Genomic DNA, 23,407 nt, shown 5'->3' with positions numbered 1-23,407 from the left:
TAGTATTTAAGTAGCCTACAATTAATTAATTAAAGTTGAACATTTTGGGAGACATGGGTGATATTTTTGCTATTTTAATTCATACATTTAAAAAAAAAACACTCTCACCTTTAGAAAGAAGATGTAAGAACTACTCTAAAATTTAATGTTGGCTCTGGGGGCCCCAGAGCAAAAAGAAGCTGCAAGGCTCCTACTAACCTAATTTTCCTCCCTCTTTCTCTGTGCAGTGTGAACAGTTTTTCTATGGTGGAATACTACTTGGCCCCAGGTTTGACCTGTGGTAACTGAAATTAATTAGGGAATATGCAACATGAAAGCACAACACAATATGTGTATTCATCAGTCTCTTGTATATTCAGACCACAACCTTAGGCTGTCCCTTAATGTCACTGCAGTCATGGCCAGATTTACCCAATAGAGAGCCCCCATTAACCCCCTGCTTTATTTAGGAATGTGCACCATGTGAATTTCAACACAAGGCACAATGCATCACTCATGAAAGAGACACAGGCAGACAGAGAGTGCATCATTAATGGTACACGTTGCCAAATACATTTACAATTAATCAAATTACCACAAACAATTTGTATAATGAGTTTGGGGCATTCGGGGCCCCAAACAGCCTAGGGCCCCAGGGCAGTTGCTCACTTTGCCTGGTTGCTAATCCAGCCTTCACTGCAATTATACTCACATTTGAGCCGTGGAGGAAAATAGCCCGTGAAAATGTTATTAAAGCTTGAATTTGAGCAGGAGAAACAACGCCACTATACATAGCTGAATTGCACGTCAACGGGTGTTTTAATTTGAAGAATCCTACCGGAAGTTGTATTTTCACTCTGAGTGGCTTGACACTGGCGGTAGTAATGGCGGCTAAGATTACTAGAGGAAGGAACCCAAAGACCATGAAACTTTACTTCTAACGGCCGCGCAGAGGAATTTGTTTCTAGCGAAACGCAGAAACACCATCCCATAACGGATTCAAGGGAGAACAAGTGCTATTACGTGAGATCAACGCGGTAGATGTCCAGGCTGAGGAGGTGGACGCACTTTGCGACTTGCTAGTTAGCTTAACGTTAGTGCCACTGACTTTGATTCAAGGTAGCAGTTAGCTTGCTGCACTACTAGCCAGCTGTTGGCTACTTGGCTTGGCTTGGCTGGCCCAACAAGTTAACTAAGTGAATAACTGTATGAAAGCATTCCTTATTTGATTTTTTTTGAATGGTGATCAGCTGTCTTCGGCAACAGATAGCTTTACGGATTTTTACAGAGAGTGGGATCAGACGACAACAAGTCTACACAGCGCGTTGTGAACATTATTACTGCTAACCTCAACGTTAGCTAGTGCAGTAACGCTAGCTAAGTTGGGATCCTGAAGTCTCGCCCATTTTTGGATCCTACCCCAGCCATTGGCTAAGGGCTAATCAACAGCCAACTAGTCTGGTTTTCAGGTTCGATTGGTACTACGATGGAAAGTCTAACGTTGACTGATATCGAGCAGAAATATTACTCGGATTTGTTCGTTTACTGCGACACGGACAACACCAAAAAAGTGGCTTCCAATGGAAGAGTTCTTGACCTTTTCCGGGCGGCCCAGCTACCCAGCGAAGTTGTCCTGCAGGTAAGCTAGCGTTAGCGAGTGCCAGTTTTTAAAGTGTTATCATCAGACTGTGAGGCTGGCCACGAAACGTAGCGCTGTTTTACAAACTTGCCTGGCTGTCAGAGCTGACCTGTCATCCAGTAAATATATGGTTAGCCTTGGTGGTTAGCAATGCTGCGCAGCAAAAGAGACACACCTTCTTCTGGCTAACGTTAGCCTTAGCCCAAGATAGTAGGCAGCAAAGTCATATAGTTAGCTGAAAATGTTGGCTCAAATTAACATGTTATACATGTAACAGACGCTGGTATGTGTAAGTATCTTATTGTGGGCATGTGTTGAACAGCGCCTGATGTACATAACGTAGCTAGTAGCAAACTATGTCCTCATCAGCCCCTTGCTTCACATTACTGCCCACTATTTCCTGTCTTCTCACTCTCAAAATCTGTTATTTTGTTCGCTACTGGGTTCAGCTGACATGGCGGAAATGCAGACCCAATGTCACAGTGTCTACTTGTCAGTGTGATTTATAAAAGTTGTCACCTAACCGAAACCGTCTCAAAATTACAAGACTGAGGAATGATTTATCATTCAACAATACAGTCCAGCCTTTACACAGACCTTGTGTATATATATATATATTAACCCACAGATACATTTGCTTCTTGTCAGATTACAGTATTCATGTTATGGTCACACACCAACCATTGTTGCCATGCAGACTGCCCCTGCTCTGTCCTGTTAACTATGAGTTATGAGTAGCCAGTTAAACTGCAGCAGCCCATTTCAATGGCTCCAGGTCTCTCAGCAGGCCGATATTTGTAGTTTGTGAGTCAGAATCTGTTTCAAGGTCAACAAGGGGAGCAGCTGTGTTATAGAAGAATTAGGCAGTGTTGTAATCCTCCAATTTCAAAATGTACACTGTGGTGGCCTGTGAGACACATACAGCTACAGTGTCATGTTGTAACAGGCTGAGAAAAGTCATTGGTGCTTTGTATCCACACATACTCAGAATAAGTCCTTTGTCAGCAAGAAAGGGATCAGTCAGCTGTGGCGGGCTGTCGGTGTTGTGGCTCTCAGTACTGAAAGACTCACACTTGAGGAGTCATCCTAATGTGTTTAAAAAGTTTATCTCCCGGGGTGTTAATCCCCCACAGGTATCTGGTGTCCGCATATTAATCATGTAACCGCATTATGCATTATACACTCTCACCAAAAATGCTCCTATATGTTTCTGTGCACATTTTAAACATTTTGTAGTTTCTGTTTTGCTGCCCATTCTACCATTTTGGACAAAGCCTGCTCAGCATGACGTCAAGTACAACAAAATATGTGATAATCTGGCTTAGTAGTGGCGAGACCCACAGGACATCTGCCAGTGGACAGAGTAAATAAAACTGTTGCTTGTGCTGTTTTTGTGACTTAAAGCAGGTAAACTGCATCACATGAAGTCAGTAAGTCTTTGGAGAACTTAAGAACAATATATCAGGTGTTTGCAGTGTTGCTTGTGACACTTGTGTTAAAGTAAACCCCAAATGTTAGTTATATATTGTGTAGTTTCTTGTTGAACTCTTCCATGTTAAATTTAGTAAGTTATGAATTGTCAGAGGGAAGACTGGTCTTCTCTTATCTCAGTGATGGTTAATTTCAGGTTTTTGGATTAATACAATGTTGTTAACGGTTCCTCCTTGTCCTTGTGTGTGGGTTTAGATCACAGAGCTATGTGGAGCCACTCGGCTGGGTCACTTCGGGCGGAGCCAGTTCTACATCGCTCTGAAGCTCATTGCCGTTGCCCAGGCCGGTCTGCCCCTGAGGGTGGAAAGCCTCAACTCGGGTGAGTCCACCGTTGAATTAAATCATTGACCTTACTTCAGAACCACCTCTCACACAAGAAAGAACAGATTCCCACTCAGCACCATCATACAAAACACACCGGGTTCTCAAACACACTTTTCTGTTTATCTCAAAGCTTTTTGTGTATTCAGGGTGGTCAAAATCGTAATGAATTTGAGGAGGTCATGGGACAGGAAGCAAAGAGCAGTGTAAAAAACTTACAGAGGAAGTCCTGAAGAATGCAGTCTGTGTTACCTAACTGCACAAATGATGGGCTTAATACTAAAAAGGATGTGAATAATACTTGAAAAAAATACTCTTTGGTGTGTTAGATGCTTAAAACGTGCAGTCTGTGGACACATTGTGTGCCAGTTAAAATAAATCAATCACAGTTCATCTTAATCAGCTGCTAGGGAAGGTTGTCCATTAATCGTAGAGTTGGCGGCCCGATCCCCGCCTGCTTCTGTCCACATGTCAAAGTGTCCTTGAGCAGGACACTGAACCCAAAATTGCTCATTGTGTGTGTGTGTGGAAAACTTCGGACAAAAATGTAATGTTATCAGAAATTATTTGATACATTTCATGGCAGCCATTCTGTAATTTTGGTGGCAGGAGCCCAATGTTGGTGTTATCAGGTGCTTGACAATAAGGGCTGTTTCTACTAGCTTTCTATTAATTAAATAAAAAGTTTGTAGTCGAAACCCTTGAGGGTTTATCTGCAAAATTGCATCTTTCAGTTTGACACACAAGGGAAGATGTCACAGTCACCCGCTGCATGAAGTTACTTGTTTGGCCTGAAATATTGCAACATGAAGTTACTGAAAATATTTCATAATTTGATAAAAATATAAGGAAGCACAGAGGCCACTTCCTCATAGCAAAATGGACATGATGTACAAAGTGATGCTTATTAGATTTGGGGATGTTTGTACTTTTCTCTCTTAAAGATAAGGCTGTCTCAGAATTAGATACAGTGAGTTAAAAATGTTCGTTTACTTTGTGCTATCAGCAAGCCCAAAGTCACCTCGGTCATGCTGAGATATTGAATAGAAAGTTGTTTTCTTAAACCATTTGACAGGGCTGCAACTAATGATTATTTTCATAATTCATTAATCCGCCGATTATTTTCTTAATCATTTAGTCTATGAAATGTCAAAAGTTGTGAAAAATGCCTATCACAGCTTTCCAGAGCCTAAAGTAACGTCCTTAAATAGCTTGTTTATCTCAGTCCGAAACAGAAATATATTTGATTTGCTATCATATGTGACAAAGACAAGTGGCAAATCCTCATATTTGAGATGCTGGAACCAGCAAATATTGGGGATTTTTGCTGAAGAAATGACTGGAACGATTAATCGATTATCGAAATAGTTGGCAGTCAAGTTTTATATATGTATATCACAATCGGCTCCAAAAATGCACTATTGGTCGGGCTACAGTGGGTTCAGTATCTGCCAACTAAACTCCTACTTAATTATGGCTAATTATGACAATCTAATACAACATACACCTCATTTATTTCCTTCCCTGTTCAGTATGACACAATGAGTTTTTAATCAGTTGGGTAAAGAGATAAGCGTTCTTATTACTATCTTCTTTTAAATATTAGCCAGTCAATCATTTCTGTGTGTTTTATATCTGTTTTATACGCTTCCTTTTTTTGTCGCATGTCTGTTTTACTCATTTGTGCCTGGCTTATTTTATTGTATTTTTTTTATCATTTATTTTGTGTAGATAAAGAGATAAAGTAGATGTCCTCAGTGCTGCAATGTTGGAAGTTAAAGTTCTGACAATCAACATCACACAAGTCCAGTATAGAGGAAACAAACACCATTTACTGCAGCAACAGTACCTTCAATGTACCAGCAGTCAGTACATGTTTTATTTTGAGGAAGCAACCTGACTCTTTCTGTAGGGGATACTCTCACACTGTTGTTCTCATTATACAGCTGTCGAACACCTGTAAATCACAGCTGATTGCAACAAGTTCATGCTCCTTCTCTAGGCATTCTGGGAAATGTAAGGAGTCAATAACTGAAGTAGAAGCAGATGGGAGCAGGATGAAGGAAAGTGGCTACACCAAAAAAGTAAACTCATCAGCAAAAAATAACAAACATCACAGACTGATGATATCTGACAATTTTAGTGCAATGGGGAATGATTTCGGTCTTCACGCTTAGTGCATTAAAGCACCTGAAAATCAATATGAAACAAATCTGTCCTTTAATCCTTTGAATGGATTCCTGTCTCGCCAGTCAAAGACCTGCCGCTGCCCAGGTTCGTAGTGGGGAAGAATGAGGCAGAGGCGAGGCATGCAGCGTTGTACCAGGACACAGACAGTCAGGGGTTATACCCGGCTTCTGCCACCGCAGTAATACCCAGACCACCAGGCCGGGCTCTCCAGAACAAGAAAGGTCCCCCGTCATCCACTTCACTTCCTGTCCACGAGGTCATCCAGCCCCTGGCACCCAGCATAGAACCACAGGTTGGTAATTTTACTTTCATTTTGTACTTTTTAATGTTTTATATCATTGTGTTTCTTTGCTGTTTTTCCTATAATTACCTGTCCTTTTGATATAAAAATACATTTATATGTGCATAGACAATAAATGAAGGTATTGGCTTAGACATAGGGTTGATGTTTAAAGACACAACATGCTTTCCCACAATTAGTCCCGCAATAACTGGCTTAAATATGGACTTTACTATTATCTATCTTTTGGGGAACGTGATACACAAATTTTGTTTCTTTCTACAGCTGAAACCAGCAGTTACTAGAGATATGCCACTGGAATACTGATGTGTTTCCTGTGTTTTTTCCTGTGCATGGCTGAGTACTTGAGCTGAAATTGCTCTCTGAAGTTTTATGCTTGCTGAAACCAGCAGTGTGTTGCCTGTCAGTTATATAGACCTCTTCTTCCTCATATCTATTTTCATCTGTTGTGAAACGTTCATTAACTGGTTGCTTGAACATGCCATATCTGTGATGAGCAGATAAAAAGGTTCAATGCAGTATTTATTTGCCTGTACTTGGCTCGGATGTGGCATGTTAAAGTTGGAAATCTTGTAGTGGCTACACTTCTGCACACTGAACGTCTGTTTCTTTATTGTCAAATTAAGATTTTAAAAGATTGCATGCCTGGAGACGTTCATAGTTATTAAATCTGCAGTTGTTTTCATGTTGACCCAGTTTGATTTTTTTTTTTTTTTTTTTTTTTTTAAATCTGCATACATATTTCATGTGTTTGATTGTATTTGTGTGTTACCAGCCCGAGCCCACTTCCCCGGTGGTCTCCCCTCACCAGTCTCCCCCCACCTCCCCTCACTCGTGGAGGAAACACAAGCGGCAGCACAGCGGAGGAAACCCAGAAAGACAGCCGGTGGTGGCTGCAGCTGGAGCTGTGTGGACGCAGTTCAGAGAACCACAAGCAGGTAACATCCACTGACCCACAGCTGCTCAGAATCAGAATCAGAAATACTTTATTGATCCCTGAGGGGAACTCTTTTGTTACAGCTGCTCACTATCACGTCAGTGCACACAGGAATAGAAGTACTAAGCTAATCAAAATATAATACACTATAATACAGGCAAGATAAATTAAGTACAAAGTGGATATAAGTATAAAATTAAAATAAGTGTAAAGTACAAAGTGGATTTTCTGGTTGATAAGTATGTAATAATAATAATACAATATAATAATATAAGTAATAAGTAATAGGGTCATATAGACTTAGAGGGAGGAGTTAAAGAGTTTGATGGCCACAGGCAGGAATGACTTCCTGTGGCGCTCTGTGGTGCTTTTTTGGGGGATGAGTCCTCCGCTGAAGGTACTCCTTTGTTTGACCAGCACGTCATGGAGTGGGTGGGAGACACTGTCCAAGATGGCATGTAGTTTGGCCAGCATCCTCCTCTCTGACACCACCACCAGAGAGTCCAGCTCCACCCCCACAATGTCACTGGCCTTACGGATCAGTTTGTTGAGTCTGTTAGCGTCCGCTACCCTCAACCTGCTGCCCCAGCATGAAACAGCGTACAGGATAGCACTGGCCACCACAGACTCATAAAACATCCTCAGCATTGTCCGGCAGATGTTGAAGGACCTCCGCCTCCTCAGGAAATAGAGGCGGCTCTGGCCCTTCCTGTAAAGAGCTTGAGTGTTCTTAGCCCAGTCCAGTTTATTGTCCATGTGTACTCCCAGGTACTTGTAATCCTCTACAATGTCCACACTGACCTTCTGGATGGAAACCGGGGTCACTGGTGCCTTGGCCCTCTGTAGATCTACAACCCGCTCCTTAGACTTTGTCACATTGAACTGCAGATGGTTCTGCTCACACTGTGAGATAAAGTTCCCCACCACAGCCCTGTACTCAGTCTCATCACCACTGCTGATACCTCCCACCACAGCAGAGTCATCAGAAAACTTCTGAAGGTGGCAGGACTCTGTGTGGTAGCTGAAGTCTGTGGTGTAGATGGTGAAGAGGGAGGGAGAGAGGACAGTCCCCTGAGGGCCCCAGTGTTGCTGACCACGCTGTCCGACACGCAGTGCTGTAGGCGCACGTGCTGTGGTCTGCCAGTCAGGTAGTCAACAATCCAGGACACGAGGGGGGCATCCACCTGCACCGCTGCCAGCTTCTTACCCAGCAGGGCTGGCCGGATGGTGTTGAAAGCACTGGGGAAGTCAAAAAACATGATCCTCACCGTGCTTGCCGGCTTGTCCAGGTGGGTTTAGATGCAGTTCAGCAAGAAGATGATGGCGTCCTCAACTCCAGCCGGGGCTGGTAGGCGAACTGAAGGGGGTCCAGGAGGTGTCTGACCATGGGCCGCAGCTGTTCCAGCACCAGTCTCTCCAGGGTCTTCGTTATGTGGGAGGTCAGTGGCACCGGTCTGTAGTCCTTGGAGCCACTGGGACGTGGCGTCTTCAGCACAGGAACAAGGCAAGATGTCTTCCACAGAACAGGGACCCTTTGAAGACTCAGGCTCAGGTTGAAGACATGTTGAAGACATGTTGAAGGACTCCACATAGCTGGGGGGCACAGGCTTTTAGCACCCTGGGGTTAACTCCATCAGGGCCTGCAGCCTTGTTTGAGTGGAGTTTCATCAGCTGTCCTCTCACCTGGTCAGCAGTCAGGGACACAGCAGAGGTTACAGGCGGGGGGGGGAGTCATCAGTCACGAGAGGGCCGTTAGCCTGAGAGCCAGTTGAGGGGGGAGTAGGACTCTCTCAATAGTAGTTTCTTAACAGTAATGCAATGTTCACACTGTTAGGATTTAGCCGATGTGTTAGCATTTTGAATTAAAGTGGAGCTGCAACTATTAGTCATTCAACAGTCAATCATTTTGAGTCATTTTTTAAGAAAAAATTCTGTCAGTTTCTCCAGTGTCTCAGGTTTCCTGCTTTTCTCAGTTTCATATCATTGTAAACTGAATAGCTTTGGGGTTTAAGACTGTTGGTCAGCCAAAACAAGACATCACCTTGGACTTCTGATTGTTTTGTTTTATAGACAGATTACTCGAGAAAATAATCTAGATTAACTGATGCTAAAAATGTTAGTTGCAGCCCTAAATTAAAGTCAGTAGGCAGAGGCCACAAGGTGAATGATAGTGGTCTCTTTATCTGGAGAACGGAGTGTTTTCTAAAGTTGAAAAGAGTAAATGTCATTATCTTATAGGAGATCACATACCATATTTTGGTGACTATAGCAAAGAAGCGGCACTTCGTGGGTGATGATGACAACAGCCAATATGAAAATGTGACAGACTTTGCAGAAATGTTGATTCTAGCTGTGACTTTGGTCAGAAAGAGGCAGCACAGAGCATATTGGTTGTTTGTGTTACTTCCTGGTATTTGCAACTTCCTGGTGCAGCTTGTACATAAATGATGTTTGATGAGAGTGGCGGTTACTCATTAGGGGAACAAAGTGGAGTATGAAAATAATCCTTTCTAGAGCTGCAATGATTAAGCGGTTAGTCGATCGACAAAATCTGCAGCTATTTTGATAAATCAATTATTTTTCAAGCAAAGAGAGTAAACTGAACATCTTTGGGTTTTGGATTAGTTGCAGCCCTAATAACACTTGCAGTATATTTATTTGTGTACCATGGGATGTCACTGTATGCTTTACTCCCTTCCAGGTCCAGTGCCCGGTGATGGCATGTGGTCGTCCCACTCGCCTCCTCCTCCAGGGCAGGAAAGTTGGGTCAGTTTCACAGCAGACACCCCACCATCCAGCCATCCACTCCCAGCAATGCATCCCTCGTCAGTCCAGGTAGGGCAGTGTTACGCTTCTGTCACTGTCTCAATACTTGGGCTGGTCACACATACTGATTTTCCCTGATAAATTACAATTGAATTTTGGGCAACGCACTTGTTGCAGCAACTTAGCTTTAAATTCTTTAGTTGGCAAGCAAACACATTCTCTCTCTGGCCCTTATAAAAATGTATTCATCATTATCACCACTATTATTTGCTATGATACTAAAAAAATGTTTGGGATTTAGGTTTATTTGATAAAAACCAAGTCTTTCCCTAGTCCACATGCATAGACTTGAACTACTACTACCACCAGTCATGCAACAAAAACGGCGTAGTGCTGTTTATACAAGTCATCAACATAGATTAGCAAGTTATGACTGTGCACAATATTGTGACATGCTGTGTTAATAATGATGGTAAACATCATCAGCCTCTTTCATCAGATAAAAAGGCACCATTAGACATTGCAAACATAAAACATGAGATATCTTACTAACCACAGTGGTGCCTCAAACATGAGCCAACAAGTGTTTTCTCTGCCAGTGGTGCAAAACTAAAACTCAAGCAACTTGTTTGACATTGCTTGGTGTTACGCTCCACCCTTAGGCGGCCCTATGAAGCGAACAACACTCCACCACTGACCCAAAACAACCAAATCCATGGGATTTTTTAGCATAAAGACATACAAACAACCAAGACACTAACTCAAGACTGTCAAAACACAAAAATCCCAGGCTGAGAAGCAGGAAGACCAGCATTCCCCACTCCAGAAAACCTCTCTTCTGATGCTGGCACAGCAGCTTTTAAGCACTTCATTCCCAGGCCAGGTGCACCTCATTGAGCAATCAGATGTAGCACACCTGGGCAGAGCTAGAGAAGACAGAAGGGACAAACAGCACAGGGAAACACATACAGCCTCTGTACCCAGTGCCTAATTTCAGAGAGGCATCATGCTGATTTTTAGTTTCTTAGACAGTATTATTTATTATTAATTGTCATTCTGAGCTAAACAACATGAGATCTGATGATGGGCTTCTGTCTGTCCCACTAGTCCAAATTCCCAGAATAATATGTTTTGGGTATAATAAAAGTATTTTGCTATGCAATATTTGTACCACATTTATGAGCATTTGTAACAGTTTTAAGTGTTAAGTCCAAACTGTGACCAGAAAGAAACACGTAGTACATATAGCCACTGAAGAATATACTTAATTGTGTGTATTCCTTTTAACCAGTGCTACTTTCTTAAATGTTTGTGTAAATGTCCCATGTGGTTTCCCTTAGGAAAGCACAACGATACGAACAGTGGCCTCAGCAGCAACAACCAATGAGATCCAGCGACAGTCCAGCGGCTACGATGATCCGTGGAAGATCACGGATGAGCAGAGACAGTATTATATTAACCAGTTCAAAACCATCCAGCCAGACCTCACCGGCTTCATACCTGGTAGGAAAATGCAGACACACCCACACAAAACGAGACTTGTGTTATCAAAGGTGGATTGTTTTAATCATCTGCACTCTGTTTCTTTGTGTTCCAGGTTCAGCCGCAAAAGAGTTCTTCACTAAATCAAAACTACCGATTTTAGAGTTGTCACATATTTGGTGAGTCGTCACTATTCTGCCAATCTCTGCTGTGTTTGTCCGTCCTGGAGATATTTAGTGTACCATGTAGAAAGATGTCTGAACCTGCAGTGCAACTAATACTGGGCTTTTTGACCATCATATCAAAAGTTCATAATTTTTTTTTACACGGTGGCAGGATGACAGTAATTTCCATAATTATTCAACTTGATGTGGAGAGCCATTAAATAGTGGATTGGGCAGTAACAACAACCATTTTAATTATTTTGTTTACAGTGTGTTATCTAGCGCTACTGATCTACTAGTCTGTGTATCTTCGCATGAAGTCGTACAGCCATCGATATGTGATAGGAAATGCAGAAAATCTACATTTTCTGATAAATGAGAAGCTGTAGAAAGCAAAATATTGGCTTTTTACTCGATAAATTACCTAAATGATTAATTGAATTTGCATCTGAACCCCAATCTACAAACCTGCTATTGTTTTGAAGGGGAATAACATTTTCCTGGATCCTTGCTCAGTTCATTACTGCATATCAAAAACCAGTGGTCAGCTCCTGTTACGAGTCTTACAGAATCATTTCCGTAGGACCTACCCTTGATTTTGGTTGTCACAACTTGTTTTGAGCAGGACTCGTTGCTACTAGTATCACTAACTCATAACAGTACAGAGTGTGAACTAGACTGTATTAATCATTAAATGTTAAAAAAAAAAAAAAAAAAAAGAAGAAGCAACATCTGAACTAGCGAGGGCAGACTAAACCTTTTGAATGATATGGGAAAGTTAAAGTCAGATTGAAAGGCAGCTGATCCATTTTGAAAAAGCTCTCCGCTGCACCTACAGTTGCCACTGGGACGCGTTTTGTCAGGACGACACACTCACTAATGTCTAATGTGTGTTTGAAGGGAGCTGTCAGACTTTGATAAAGACGGAGCGCTCACCCTGGATGAGTTCTGCGCTGCCTTCCACCTGGTTGTGGCCAGGAAGAATGGCTATGACCTCCCAGAGAAGCTGCCTGAGAGCCTGATGCCAAAGCTGATTGACCTGGATGACTCAGCAGGTACACAGCCTCTCTCTCTGTTGCTTTCTGCCCTAATTTCCCGACCTCATAAAACCTATAAGGTTACAGCACTGCAGCATGCAAAACCTGAATTGCGATGGTTGTAGTTAATTTATTTATTATAATTATTTATTATTTACTTTCCATGATGGGGCTACTGTATGTTTCTGCTGCCCTTTTAATGTCACATCTACTCATTAGCTGATCGACAAATTCAGCTTGTTAATTAAGCATTGTTTATTTTCCACATAACTTGTTAATACATTTTGGATACCATCAGAACAGCAAAGAAAGACAAAATTCTTAGCAATGGAGATCACTGTTTTCTGTATTTTAAGAGAATTGTATTTTTAAGAGAATAGCAACACAATAGGCAAAATTATTTGTCTCTATTGGGGGTTTCAAGTTTCATGTAAAGCTTTTTAGCCATGGACTGCCAAATATAATGCCTTTGGAGTGTTTGGTACCATTGCTGTGTTGTGTGCATGCCAAAAACTACTAGCGTTCGTTTTAATATTATGTCCTCTGAAGAGCAGGTTGTACTTTTTGCACTACATTGTATTAGTGAACTGCTTACAGAAATTGGAATTAATCTTGAATTTGAAATTAAATTAACAAATGTTTCTCCCCTTTTTTGCCTATAATTTGCCAAATCTGTCCCTGGTGTTTAACAGCGGTGCAAACCCTAAATATAGACGTCATCTGAACAGAAAACCACATGCAGAATTAAGTCAAGTAGTATTCAGTGGCAATAATCCATATAATCAGTTTATATTTCTGAGGGTTTGTTTGAATGGCATTTAATGACTTTTTTAAGCAAACCTATGCAACTTTTGCTGAACAGCGGCCATTACTTATTACATTTTGTTTAACATCCCTGATATTTGGGTCTTTAGTTCTTAAGGAATCTGGCTAACCTGTGTCTAATTTTTCATATGCAGAGGTCCCTGAATCGACTGCTGACGTTGGATACTCGGGCTCCCCGGTGGAGGTCACCCCCAACAAATCTCCCTCCATGCCTTCACTCAACCAGGCCTGGCCAGAGATGAACCAGAACAATGAGGTTCCAACCCGCACACGACACACATGATTACTTATTGTGTTTTCACACATCCTATAAGCTCCATGTTTGTTTGCTTGTGCTGTGTTTGCATTTGTTTCATCATAATTAATTGCTCAGGGTTAATTAGGTGAAGCCCATCATCATTTGATTGCCACTTCATCCTCTTCATTATCAAACGTAATTATTGATAATTCAGCACCTCTTCTCTCACTTCCTGGACTGTGGTGGTAGCCTGCTGTTCTGTATGAAAGTCAGCGATGTCTGTTTTGTTTCCCACTAATGATGTCGCATCACCACGTTGTCTGCCGATGACTGATGATGTTGCATCACGGTAGAGGCTCAGGCTGATGATGTAAATCTGTGATGTCACTGCACTGGCTGACTGACATGTTTTTTTCTCACTGTCTGTCTGTCTCCTGCAGCAGTGGGAGACGTTTAGCGAGCGCTCCTCCAGCTCACAAACTCTGACCCAATTTGACTCTAACATTGCACCAGCTGACCCTGTAAGTCAATCACTTAGTATGCATGGTTTCACCATTAATGGACAGACATTAACCCCCTATGATGGATCTCTCTCCCTCTCTCTGTCTCTCTCTCTCTCTCCCTCTCTCTCTCTCTGTCTGTCTCTGCCACTCTGTCTGTGCATGATGTTCTTTCAAAGTGCAGTCTGCTGCATCAGCAGTGGCCAGTGTGTGTTGTGATTTGGCTGGCTTAGTGGCTTGGCTTTTATTGGACATCACCTTTTTTTTCTACAGTGACATCCACCAATCACTAGTGCATTTGCAGTTTGATAAATTTTTCCATATATGGTCAATACTGTGTAAGTACTTAAAATTGTGTGGTGCTTTTGTCATTTACTGTTGAACTGTCCAAGTCCTTTGTGAATTTTGTTTGTCCCTTACAGGAATAACTGGCGCACGAATAGCTCTACACAATTAATCTGGCAAAAAGTGCAGTATTGACTACCACAATTTGCTTTATTGCAAGAGTGCTTCTTTTTTAGATTGATTTTTAGGTGCTCTGAAATTCTGGGCAGAAACCTCAGCAAAAATCACTGAGCAGAACCTGAACAATGACGTAAAATGTACCCGTTCAATCTTTTAAGTTACTTTTTCTCCCAAGTTGGAATGGCAAATGCTTTTAATGAAATATCACAGGTAGATGTTTTACTAAGAGGGTGTAATGTGCACGCAGTGGTGGAAGAAGTCTTACAATCCTTTATTTATTTAGAAGTAGCTATACTGCATTATAAAAAATACACAAATAAAAGTATGTTCTTAAAGTATCAAAAATATAAGTTTTCATAATGCAGAAAAATGATGGGTGTTATACTGTTACATATATCATTGGCTTCTTACTGATACAGTAGTGAGAGTGAGCAGCATTTTACTGTTGTAGTTGTTCAATATGGAGATAATTTAAACTATTTTATAAACTGTTGGGTAGTTCAGTGTATAACAGTGCATCATATTTTATAAACTATATGTTTTGTATGTAATATCTTAATCTGTTAAGTAAATAGTAACTAAAGCTGTCAAATAATTGAAGTGACGTAAAAGTACAATCTTTCTATCTGAATTGTAGTGGAATAAAATCATTATAAAGTAGCATAAAATGGAAATACTCAGTGCCTCTTATCACAATTCAATTAGAATATTCAGAAAAAGTAATTGCAAAATTATTTTGTCAATATTATACATGCATTCTCTTGAAATAATGACATTTGAAAATTGTGAAAATGGGTCAACACCAATCCAAAAACAATCATAAAGTCGAATCTTCACTTTGTTTGCATTTGATACACAAGGCAGGGCTGTTTTGTATCAAACCAAGTCAACTGACAGATGGAGGCAAGGCCTGACAAAGTAAACTGATAATAAAGAGTTCTTCTCCTTCTGTGAAACTTGTCTGTCTCACCTCATGTCCCTTTATTTGTCCTTCAGGACACGGCCATCGTCCACCCAGTTCCCATCCGGATGACACCTAGCAAGATCCACATGCAGGAGATGGAGCTGAAGAGGACTGGCAGTGGTGAGACGACCTCTGGCCTTAAGGCTGACTGTTCACATCATCATAGCATAAATGACAGTTTAGTCAGTTTCTGTCATTATGTGTGTGCAGCAACAAACTGCTGTGCAAATTGTTGTGACTGACGCAAGCCTTTCCATCGCTTATTGACTGTTTTTATGGATATGCAATCCCCCCTCCATGCGAGGGGCTTGAAATCACTTATGAATGTGATTTAAAGCTAATATGAAAGAAAAATTAAAACTTGTATGAGAAGCCACACTAGGACATTTTGGACGAGTACGAGAGTGCATGTTTAACGGCCCAGAACATTGTGTCCCTTGCTGAACTTGCAATGTGGGAGAGGTAATAACAACTCAAGAGGCTGCCATTATTTATGAGTAAACAGAAACGTCATTAAACCTAATCCGTCTGGGGTTTTTTTTTTCCATAAACATGCAGTGGAAATGTTTTGTGGTGAGGCTTATTAGCAGTTTCTAAAGCTGCTACTGACGATATTTTGGGATGAAATTGGTAGTAGGACTGCTGACGGTTAATTTTCTGTTGTTGTCATCCTGTATAATTGACTGCAGTAGACTCAACACTTTTGCCTCCCCTGTTATTTGTCAAACCTTTAGACCACAACCACCCTACCAGTCCACTGCTGGCTAAACCTCCCGAACTGTCCGAAGAAGCCAATTTACCTGCCTCCCTGAAGTTTGTAGCCGCCAACACTGTAGGTGAGTAAAGGATGGGCTGCTGTGCCAAAGAGTTCATGCTTAAAAGAGAACTCCACCAATTTAGCATTGCACTCCTAAAACATTGTTGAACTCACGATGGACAGTTTAAAAAACAGGACACGCAATTTATGAGATTTCGCGCAGCTCCCTCTGGAGCCACAAAAGGCTTTATACAACTTTTTTTCACATGTGCAGTAGTTCTCCTCAAGACCTGTAAACTGACTTTGATTTTTAAAATCAGTGGAGTTCACCTTAAAAGCTAGAGTAGGTAACGTTGGAGAAACTGGCAAGAGATTTTGAAAGTATCCAACTGAAAAAATCCCACTCCCTCCCTTCAGGCCTTCCTCTAAAGCCACTCCCCCAAAACACAATTCAATGTGCAGGTAGACAGGCAGGTAGACAGGCAGGTAGACAGGCTGGTAGACAGGTAGGCCAGCATTTCATTCGGGCCGAATGAAATTATTGGCTGGGCTTATTACAGACCTGCGACAGCCGAATTTTTTTTCTTCTTTTTTTTTGTTTTTCAGAGCATTTGATTTATCGATTGCTGTCTGGATGTAAAGAGAATTTCAACAAATATAACAAAAAATGCTTCTGAAATACATTACCTAGCCTAGCTTTAAGTAAGGCTTTACTCTATAAATATATATTTCTGTGCTTTGTGTTGTGAACTGCACATTTCTGGATTATAGGTCAATAGGTTGATCCAATGTTTTTGGGCATTTTTTGTTTTGAAGGTGATGGTTACAGCAGTTCAGACTCCTACACCTCAGACCAGGAGCCAATCACAAGACAAAGGTCAGTTGCTATTTTGTGATTTAATTTTGTTTATTGTTGGGGTTTATGTTGTTTTCTTGCTTTTGATGGACAGGCACCGTGGACGTGTCTTTGAGTTTTGTATCTATCAGGCAATCACTACATGTTACATTTTATACACTTTCTCACTTACAGCTCATACACTGTTATTTCCCCATCACTAGTATCAGTGGATCTTAGTCATCTTGCATCTGTATCTATGACCATCTTTCCACTTTAATTAGCATGCGCTCTGATAAATCTCATTTTAAATAGATTGAGTAAAAATTTGTATGCTCTCCATAACTCCAGAAACATAAATGTTTGTGTTCAGGTCTCAGTCGGGTACGTCTCCAGAGGCGCTGAAGGTGGTAGCCCCCTCCCCGCCACCCCGCCCCCACCCCTCTCACTCTCGCTCCTCGTCTCTCGACATGAACCGCACCTTCGCCGCGGCATCTGCACCAGGACAACCACAACCCTCTACGATAGCTTACCCGCCTGCTGTGCCTCCTCGACCGCTGCCCACACAGGTAAGAAAAACTCTTTTACTTAACAGCAGCAACAATGCATTCACGTCAACAAGTGTGATTTGACAATATTAGGGACCTTCACCCCACTCTTCCCTCTCTTACCCTCTCTCTAGACATCAGCACCACACACTGGGCATCGTGTAGAGGCAGAGGGTGCACCGGGAGGCGGGGCGGTGCTCACCAGCACTTCCCCCCAACAGATTCCCCAGCAGCCCAATTTCGCAGACTTCAGTCAGTTTCAGGCCTTCGCTGCGTCTGAACAGCCTTCCAGCCTGCCAGAGGTCGATATGCACAGTGAGCCTGGACAGGTAGGTTGTTACCTGGAGTGTGTGTATCTCTGCTTCTAGGAAGTTGTTCATGGTAATCCTTTTTAACAAATAATTTCTTACCTTTCTCATCTGCCATTTTATTGACAATGCCATTCTATGTTCAAAGCTTTCACAGCAGTGAGTCAAGATGCAAACATTGAGCTGTTAACTGTGAAATAAGACTGTGTAACTTAACTTTATATCCACTAAAACAAATTAGCATTATTTACCATTTGTATGTGACAAGGATTCATCCACAGTCGTCTAATAAATTTTTTATTCAGATTAAAATTACATGGGTGGGTGTGTTCTGCCATTTATCATTCAGTAACTACTGAAAAGAAATCTGGCAGCAAACTGGGCCATAACGATGGTCTGTAGAAAATTAAAGTTCTAATCATAATACAGCAAATTTGATGGATGTCAAAAATTCTCACCTTCTTGTCTGAATTTCTTTTTAGTATCATATTGTAAATGTCCTTTTGGTCATGGTCACACAAAAATTGATAATTGTGGTGTCCACTGGTGGGGACAGTTTTGTAATTATGCTTAAATATGAATCTAACTGATTCCTCTCACAAGAGCCATAATTCTATAGTTGATACCTAAAGGTTTCGTTGTCTGTTGTGCTGTTTAGAGTTCAGAGTTTCACCTGTCATGAACATGTGTTTTTTGTGTCTACAGGCGGACAAGTCATCAGAGGGAGCCGGCCCTTTGAGAACAGTCAAGAGTGAAGGCCAAGCAGACGAGAGGGCCTCAGCTACTGTCAACTCTGTAAGTCAACATCTTCTGAAAATTACTTTCAAATATAAACTGAATAGATGATCTTATACTTGAAACAATTCAGTACACAACTGAACAATATCTGAGAAATTGAATGAAGGTGTCACGTCTTTAGTAATTACTGAGTATACATTGTGAGAATATTAACATTTTTATTAATGTGACAAAGCTCAATATGAGTAAGGGCTGCAGCTAACCAATATTTTTATTATCAGTTAAGCTGCTGATTATTTACTTGATTCAGTGATTGATTGATTTGTCTATAAATGACAGAAAAGGTGAAAAATGCTGATCAGAGTTTCCCAGATCCATATGTGACGTCTTCAAACTGTTGTTTTCTCCAACTAATCGTCCCAAACCCAAAGATATTCAGTATACTATCATAAAAGAGACAGAAACGCAGCAAATTCTCACATTTGAGATGCTGGAACCAGCACTTTCACTTAAAAAGGTAGTCAAAATGATTATCAAAAACGTCTAATTAATCAACATCGTTTCAGCTTTAAATGCATTTGATAACATAAATTGTAACTTGTAGAAACAACATAAAGACAGATGAAAGCTTCCTTGCAAACAGAGAAGAATTTAATTCATGTTTTTGTTGATTTTTCTCTTGGTTTTGTTTTCCCATCAGGTCAAGGGTTCATCTGGTCCACTAGCCCCTCCTCCAAAACCTGTGCGCCGAAGGTTGAAGTCTGAAGATGAGCTTCGACCGGAGGACGAGCAACATGGTCCGCAGAAATCAAACGTCATAGCTGCCGTCCTGGCCACTCAGCCCTCCATCCCCAGGTAGAAGACATGGTTGGTTAGTTAGCAAGACTGTGGAAGGTCTTGTTTAACGTAAGTTGTTTTTTATTTTTGTATGTATCACGTTTTAATAAAGAAGTGTGTGTATTTGTGTGTTTTTAGGTCAGTAGGAAAAGACAAAAAGGCGATTCAAGCTTCAATTAGAAGAAACAAGGAGACGAACACAGTGTTGGCACGACTTAACAGTGAACTGCAGCAACAGCTGAAGGTATGCAGGATGTGCACATGAATGTTTTCTTTCTGACTCTTTCCTTTCTGGCAAAAAATGTGACTCATATCTTGTCATTTTCCAGGATCTGCTTGAAGAGAGGATATCCCTGGAAGTCCAGCTGGAGCAGCTCAGACCTTTCTCTCATCTTTAACCAACGTGAAGAGGGAAACTCTGCTGTAGTTCATCCGAAGCAAGGCTGCGGGCCTCGGTTTAACTCCTCCCTCAATCCCTCCCTCCTTCCACCATCTTGGCTTTTCCTGAAGGCTCCGACCTGCTGCAGTGTGCTCCGTTAAAACTCTTGCGCTCAATCACACAATTATTAATCATAAACCGGAAGGACCTGAGGGCGCGGTCTTAATAAGAGGAGGAGGTGACAGGAGTGGGGGCGGGGGGGATGTTACAAACTGGCACTTTCCAATTTTTTTAAAGAGAGGTGAACATGAGGATGACAGCCGACTGAGAAATTGTTAGGAGTGGCAGACAAGACGCTCCAACTGCGAGTGAGGTCGGAAGACAAACTGCTGGTGTCTGATGACTTTACTCTCTGACTGAAGAAGAAAGCCGGAGTGTGTTTGTCGTGTGTGTGTGTGTGTGAGATTGTTTGTGTAGTTGTGTTCCTGTTTAGTGACTTAGTTGAGGCTAGCACCAATATGTTTATTCTCTCTTAAGGTTTGCCACACCAAACTCCTATTAAAAGTCAGGCAAATTTAAAGACGCAGTTCAGTATTTTGGGAAATACGCTTCTTCGCTTCGTTATGAGAATATATCAATATTAATATAATATCAATCTAATGTGTGTTAAGTACAGAGATGGAGTCTATGATAAGCTTAGCTTAGCTTAGCATAAAGACTGGAAGCAGGGGAAAACAGCTAGCCTGGCTCTGTCCAAAGTTCAAAACTACAGCTACCAGCACCTCTAAAACTCACACTCTGTCTCTCTTTTGTTTAATCCGTACAGAAACAGAAAAGTAAAAACAATTTGTGGTTTTGCATGCTGAAACTACTTCATCTAACTCTCGGAAGGAAAGCGTGTAAGTGTATTTCCCAAAATGTCAAACTATTACTTTAATTGTCTTCTCACTTATTGGTGTACCTACTTTTCTACTACTGTGAATGAAAACTTATTCAAAACTGGACAACAATTGTGAAAAACAGGACTTTAAAAGCATTTCTTAAATATCATCAAAGACATTCTGCCTACTGAACATTTACCTCCTGAATGTCACCATTTTCAAAAAAAATGTTAAAAATTGGTCACAGAAACATGCTACAACACATATTAGAGGCTTTTAAAACATGAGAAAGTCTACACCAGGACTCTACGTATGCCAGTAAGCAAGGAACGTTAAAAAAACAATGTTTTTTTGACTGGAGTTTGGTGTGGTCGGTCTCTCCATAAAACATATGGGGCTACTTCTTGACAGGATTTTTTGTGTATGTTTGTGTGAGGCCTTTAATGGCTAAATCATCATGGTGAAGGCTTTTTTGACTCATCCTGTGACATGAATTCAGCCCACCTCCCTCTTCTCACTGCCCCTCGAAGTCTACGTGTGTCTGTGCATGTGTGGTTGATGCAGTGAATGAATGAATGTGCTTTGTCGTCTTTTTTTCTTTGTTACACAGTGTTTGGGGTTTGATGTGACTGAATGGTTTAACTTTATGCCAAATGACTGAACTATCACTCTCTGCTCTCTCACCTGCTCAGTCTTTATACTTGGGCTGCAACCTCTTTTCCCTTCCTACAGGTTTCTCTTGATTAGCTGTGCATCAGCATTTCAGCTTTCCTTTAAATCCTCTCATTCTCGGTTGCTGTGTTTATTTCAAGTCTTTAACTTCACATGGATGCGAAAGCATTTAGTCAAAACAGACATTCACTTGAAGGGTTTTAGATATTCCAGCTGCTTGACTGGAGGAGGCGGAATTCATGAAGAATTGTGTTGCTGATCAGCGAGAAGTTTTCCTGTGATTTTCCGGTTGGTAAACACACGTGCACAGATCCAAACTGACGGTGCAGATAGAGTTGATATTGATTTCAAAAATTCTGTTTTTTCAATCGGGCAGTCGGCACTATGCAAGTATGGGCGATACATCTTCACAGACCAACTATACTTAGCTGTTTGTACTATGATAGTAGCAACTGTGTGAACAGTATACTCTTGTTTTTGTATCTTAGATCTTCCAAAACACCATCTACTGTATGTTTGTGATTCATTTTGCCTTTTTGTTTCTATTTTGGTACTGACGAGCAGTCTGCTTCCCCCCGCTCCCAGCTCCAGAGGGAAGTAAACTCCAGATCAGTGTTTTATCTGGGCACTTTCACCCTAAATTTGCAAGATACGACCCTTTGCTGGTTGTAGATGAAGCTTAACAGGACTACAGACGGAGACCAGTCAACAGAATGGGAGACCTGAATGACCCAACTGCACTTTGGACTTAAACCCCCTCCTTATTTCTTTTGAGTTTTTTTATTTGTTACGTCTCTCTTTGCTTTCTTTTAACCTGCATGTTGTTCTTGTCTTTAACATGTATTTAAAAAAAAAAAAGAAGATGCTTTAAGAAGAAAAATAATGAACCAATTAAGTTTTATTTCTTCAGTACAACTTGGAAACTGAAAGGTTTTTGTGCCAGTACCATAAAATACCCTGTCTTTAGTTAATTTGTTTATATATATATATATATATATATAATGTTTTGTCCCTGGAGCGTCCTGTGTGTTCGCGAAGAATCTGTCTTCTTCTAAAGCCTTACTCCCTGACTGGCGTTCAGGTTTCCACGGTGGCTGACTGACTTCTCTTCCTTCCTCTTCAAGGCTCGCCTTCTTTTTTCTGCTGTCGAGGACGATGATGTACTTGGTGTGTGAGTGTGTTATATTATTTCCAGACCTGGAACTAATACCATTTAAAACCCTATTAAAAACCTTATTGTGCGATAGATTTATGTTTGCTAGCACAATAGCTCCCCTCCATCCCTGAACCCAAAAGGCAATCGAGGCAGGCAGAAGCAATCAGTCGTTAACAAAGTCTTTGATTGGATTTTGAATGCTATTTGCTCCCAGATCTGTGTTGTATATTGTATATGATACACACTTTTGGACTCATATGTAAATTTGCATTAATTGCTGACTAACAGCGAAAGAATATTCTATTTAATTCCTTCTCTCTTGGCTGTGGGATCCTAGATGTTTAACTGCATGGATGTACTGTATCTCTGCAGAGTCAACTAGCAGCTGTGTGATTTTTACACAAAAATAAAAACGGCACAATATTTTAAACACTGCTCTCTTTACTGACTTCTTTATTGGTTGTATTTATCAAGAATTACACTTAAAGAATACTGTTTAAGGACCAACTTAGGGGTAAAAGTATTTCTCAAACAGTAAAGAATAATACAAATTTATTAAGCAGTTTATTCCTACTTAGAATATGTACAGGTGTAGAAGGAACCTTTAAAGGGTAATTGGGCCCTATTTTTACATATTTTGGGGGCTAAGTGACTAATATAGGTACAAAAGGTTTTGGAATTGGTTGTCAAAAGTACGTCCACTAAAAGTGCTTGTTTTTGCCTCAGAGAGGCTCAGATTGTGCCCGACAACATAATGGAAAGGATCCCTACAGAGACCTAGAACTGTTGAAACTTTTGTTATTGGCTGTATTTTTAAACTTTGATTGTTGTTATGTGATGAATATTTAATGTTATGGATGTTATATAAAGTTATGTTATACTAAAAGACAAAACCAAGGGGCTTTAAGAGCAGCTCTCAAGTGATCACGTGATTAATCACGTGTACTTAGAGAGGAATGGCCAACCATTATTCATTCTTCAGAAAAACTAAGCAAAT

The 23,407-nt window shown here is 41.0% G+C and overlaps 1 protein-coding gene across 3 annotated transcripts; it reads left to right on the top strand.

Moving 5' to 3' along the window:
- Nucleotides 1–827: 827 nt before the first annotated feature.
- reps1 (RALBP1 associated Eps domain containing 1) lies at nt 828–22,840 on the top strand. Of its 3 annotated transcripts, none has more exons than XM_044169306.1 (19): nt 828–1,618; nt 3,305–3,428; nt 5,683–5,912; nt 6,697–6,859; nt 9,560–9,624; nt 10,965–11,127; nt 11,222–11,285; nt 12,171–12,325; nt 13,267–13,388; nt 13,811–13,891; nt 15,332–15,419; nt 16,034–16,135; nt 16,873–16,933; nt 17,265–17,460; nt 17,574–17,768; nt 18,453–18,542; nt 19,186–19,340; nt 19,461–19,566; nt 19,652–22,840. In XM_044169306.1, the coding sequence occupies exons 1-19, from the start codon at nt 1,466–1,468 to the stop codon at nt 19,718–19,720; spliced, it is 2,382 nt and encodes a 793-aa protein (XP_044025241.1). In that variant the 5' UTR covers nt 828–1,465; the 3' UTR covers nt 19,721–22,840. The 3 variants fall into 3 exon arrangements, with proteins under 3 accessions (XP_044025241.1, XP_044025240.1, XP_044025242.1); XM_044169305.1 differs by having other exon boundaries at nt 829–1,618; nt 9,560–9,693; XM_044169307.1 differs by lacking the exon at nt 13,811–13,891 and having other exon boundaries at nt 829–1,618; nt 9,560–9,693.
- Nucleotides 22,841–23,407: the final 567 nt, after the last annotated feature.

This window comes from Siniperca chuatsi, linkage group LG16 (assembly GCF_020085105.1).
Source record: "Siniperca chuatsi isolate FFG_IHB_CAS linkage group LG16, ASM2008510v1, whole genome shotgun sequence".
Classification (NCBI taxonomy): domain Eukaryota; kingdom Metazoa; phylum Chordata; class Actinopteri; order Centrarchiformes; family Sinipercidae; genus Siniperca; species Siniperca chuatsi.
This window is presented reverse-complemented; position numbering and strand designations above follow the sequence as displayed.

Bases quoted from the DNA above. Each gene is read 5' to 3' on its own strand.
- reps1 (XM_044169305.1), top strand. From the start codon at position 1,466: ATGGAAAGTCTAACGTTGACTGATATCGAGCAGAAATATTACTCGGAT. The intron at 9,694-10,964 runs GTAGGGCAGTGT...GGTTTCCCTTAG, and splicing joins TGCATCCCTCGTCAGTCCAG to GAAAGCACAACGATACGAAC. The intron at 17,769-18,452 runs GTAGGTTGTTAC...TTGTGTCTACAG, and splicing joins TGCACAGTGAGCCTGGACAG to GCGGACAAGTCATCAGAGGG.